Source organism: Cryptotermes secundus, unplaced genomic scaffold (assembly GCF_002891405.2).
Source record: "Cryptotermes secundus unplaced genomic scaffold, Csec_1.0 scaffold838, whole genome shotgun sequence".
NCBI lineage: Eukaryota > Metazoa > Arthropoda > Insecta > Blattodea > Kalotermitidae > Cryptotermes > Cryptotermes secundus.
The window spans coordinates 139,781-142,611 of record NW_019744415.1 but is presented as its reverse complement, the minus strand read 5'-3'; the positions used below and the strand labels follow the sequence as shown (position 1 = coordinate 142,611).

The following is a 2,831-nucleotide window of genomic DNA, read 5'->3' as shown; positions in this document are numbered from 1 at the left end:
ATGGTTCTTAGAGCCCTAACACACAAGTATCATTTACCGTGATCTGTATAGTGATCGCGCAAACATCCGACGCTTTGAAAATTTGTGCAACAAAATTTATTTTTTTGTCGCCTCCGATATACTGCCTATGTGAGGGCTGTATAAAGACATAAGTTGCCGACACCCCCCACAGTGATTAATCCTGATGGCTGCTGTACGGTTTCAGTACCATTGGAGAATCGTTTGACACACTCCTTGCGTCCTCCATACTACTCATCTATTGATCAATGTGGTTACTTAGAGGACTTAGAGTGTGGAATCAGTCCCGGTCCGTTCTACATAGCTCTAAGATAGTGAAACATTACAAATTAGGGCATTTAGTATGTTGGTACTCTGTGCCGATCTGTGCTGTTATATTGGCACTTTTGGAATTCGTAGCTCATTTTTTTTTTTCTACGGGACGGTTTGTAAAGTTATGATTGGCTCAATATGCAGACCAATGAAATGAGAACAAGAACATAGAAATGTCAACGTAGTAGTGTTGTGCATCTATCTACGTAGTCTGTTTCGGTCTGTTGTATGTAGAGTAAGTGTTTGCGTAATGACATAAGAATTTGCCATTAATTTTATTATATTAAGTGAACTGAATTGTTAGTTTCTATTACTGTTCTTTCAAAGTGAGTGGTTTTTGTTAACGGTAACCAGGAATTGCATTACTTTGTAATAAAAGTAATTTATGTGTGAATTAATATATGAGTGACTTTTAATTTCAGATTTCAGTTAGCCTCCACAATTTAAACAGTTTTGGGCACGCCCGTTAATAATAATGAGTGGCAACGGTTTTGATCTGTGTGAGTGTATTTGGACTCACGAGATGGCAATGAGACGTTTACTTTCACTGGTAAGTAGTCCAAACCATATTGTGGGTGTTTAATCCTGTGCAGTATGTAAGACGTATACCGCAGAAACAACTTACACGTAATGGAAATACACTTATTTGCAGTTACCTGACCGTTGTAAACTAAGTCCTCTTGAACCCAGCAGAGGTTTTGGGTTTTATGTATGGTTATTGGTCTTAACACCCATATTCAGTGCCAGCATTCATTACTCTTCCCGTTGTTCCACTTGATTCTGAGTCTTGTCACTGGCCTTCTGTGCTCGAATTTTGGCATGCAGTTTGCTTTGATTGCTGCCAAAGTTGATTTTAAACTAATTTAAAAGTGTTGTATGCTGTATTCAGCTTTGTGCTTGTTGCTGTGGTAGACCATGCATCTTTTCACCTGATTCTTTTGTTATTGGTTAGATTCGTTTGTGTTGTTTGTTTCTTAAGTATAAATTCATCTTCTTTCTTATTCCCAGGATGTTGATCTATAATAATTTATGTGTATTAGTAAATAATACTTACTTACTTGTGGAGCTGAGCCCTTCTGGAGCAGCCATCAATTGAGCAGCTACTCAAGAATTTCCCAGCATTTTATGGATTCATGTTCCACTTGATTCTGAGTCTTGTCACTGGCCTTCTGTGCTCGAATTTTGGCATGCAGTTTGCTTTGATTGCTGCCAAAGTTGATTTTAAACTAATTTAAAAGTGTTGTATGCTGTATTCAGCTTTGTGCTTGTTGCTGTGGTAGACCATGCATCTTTTCACCTGATTCTTTTGTTATTGGTTAGATTCGTTTGTGTTGTTTATTTCTTAAGTATAAATTCATCTTCTTTCTTATTCCCAGGATGTTGATCTATAATAATTTATGTGTATTAGTAAATAATACTTACTTACTCGTGGAGCTGAGGCCTTCTGGAGGAGCCACCAATTGAGCAGCTACTCAAGAATTTCCCAGCATTTTATGGAACCTGAAGGTTCATCACCATGTTCTCAAGAGCCCTCCACTGGTCCCTATCTTGAGCCAGATAAATCCATTCCATCCCATCTTATCTCTCTAAGATCCATTTTAATATTGTCCACCCACATATGCCTTGGTCTTTCCAGTGGTCTCATTCGTTCTGGCTTTCCCACCAATATCCTATACGCATTCGTTGTCTCCCCCATTCGTGCCACATGACCTGCCCACCTCATCCTCTTTGACTTGATCATTCTAATTATACTTGGAGGAGAGAACAAATTATAAAGCTCCGCATTATGCAGTTTTCTCCAAGCTCCTGTCACTCCATCTCCCTTCGGTCCAAATATTCTTCTCAACACCCTGTTCTCAAACAGCCTCAGTCTATGTTCCTCCCTTTGTGTCAGGGACCAAGTTTCACACCCACACAGAACCACAGGCAAAATCATAGTTTTGTATATTCTAATTTTTATGTTTTTGGACAACAGACAAGAAGACAGAAGCTTCTGGACTGAATGGTAGCATGCATTACACAAGTTCAGTCTCCTCTAAATTTCCTCCTGAATCAGGTTTAGATCTGTTATCATTGTTCCCAAATATCTGAACTGTGCCACATTTTCAAAATATCTATTTCCTATTTTTATGTCATGATTTTTCCCAGCATTTTGGTGATGAGATAGTAACATATAGTTATTTTTCTCTGTGTTTACTTCTAGACCAACCTCTTTACTTGCATCAATTAAAATTTGTATGCTTTTCTTTATTTCATTCATCAGTAATCTGTCAAGACGACAGGTCCACAGTCTCTTCCAAAACAGTTCCTCCACTTGATGCGATCGAGAGCTTTCTCCTTCAAACGAAAATATCCTCTTCTGTCCCCAAGGTCATCCAGCATCTTCTTACGTCTTCTTCCTCGTCTTCTGGTCACTTCTATCCGCCCCTCTATCTTTCCTTCAATAACTTCTTTTAGAAGGCAGTTTCTGCGTAAAACATGACCAATCCAATTAGCCTTCC

The 2,831-nt window shown here is 38.7% G+C and overlaps 1 protein-coding gene across 3 annotated transcripts in view; it reads left to right on the top strand.

Moving 5' to 3' along the window:
- Positions 1 to 458: 458 nt before the first annotated feature.
- The window catches only part of LOC111874755 (small integral membrane protein 14), a 16,496-nt gene continuing 14,123 nt past the window's right edge, over positions 459 to 2,831 (top strand). For 2 of the 3 annotated variants that reach the window (XM_023870513.1, XM_033755581.1), the window contains exons 1-2: positions 459 to 565; positions 753 to 880. In XM_023870513.1, coding sequence (XP_023726281.1) covers positions 806 to 880 — 75 coding nt within the window. In that variant the 5' untranslated portion in view covers positions 459 to 565; positions 753 to 805. Of the gene's footprint in view, positions 657 to 752; positions 881 to 2,831 lie in introns of all 3 variants that reach the window. The other variant, XM_033755582.1, reaches the window with a different exon arrangement.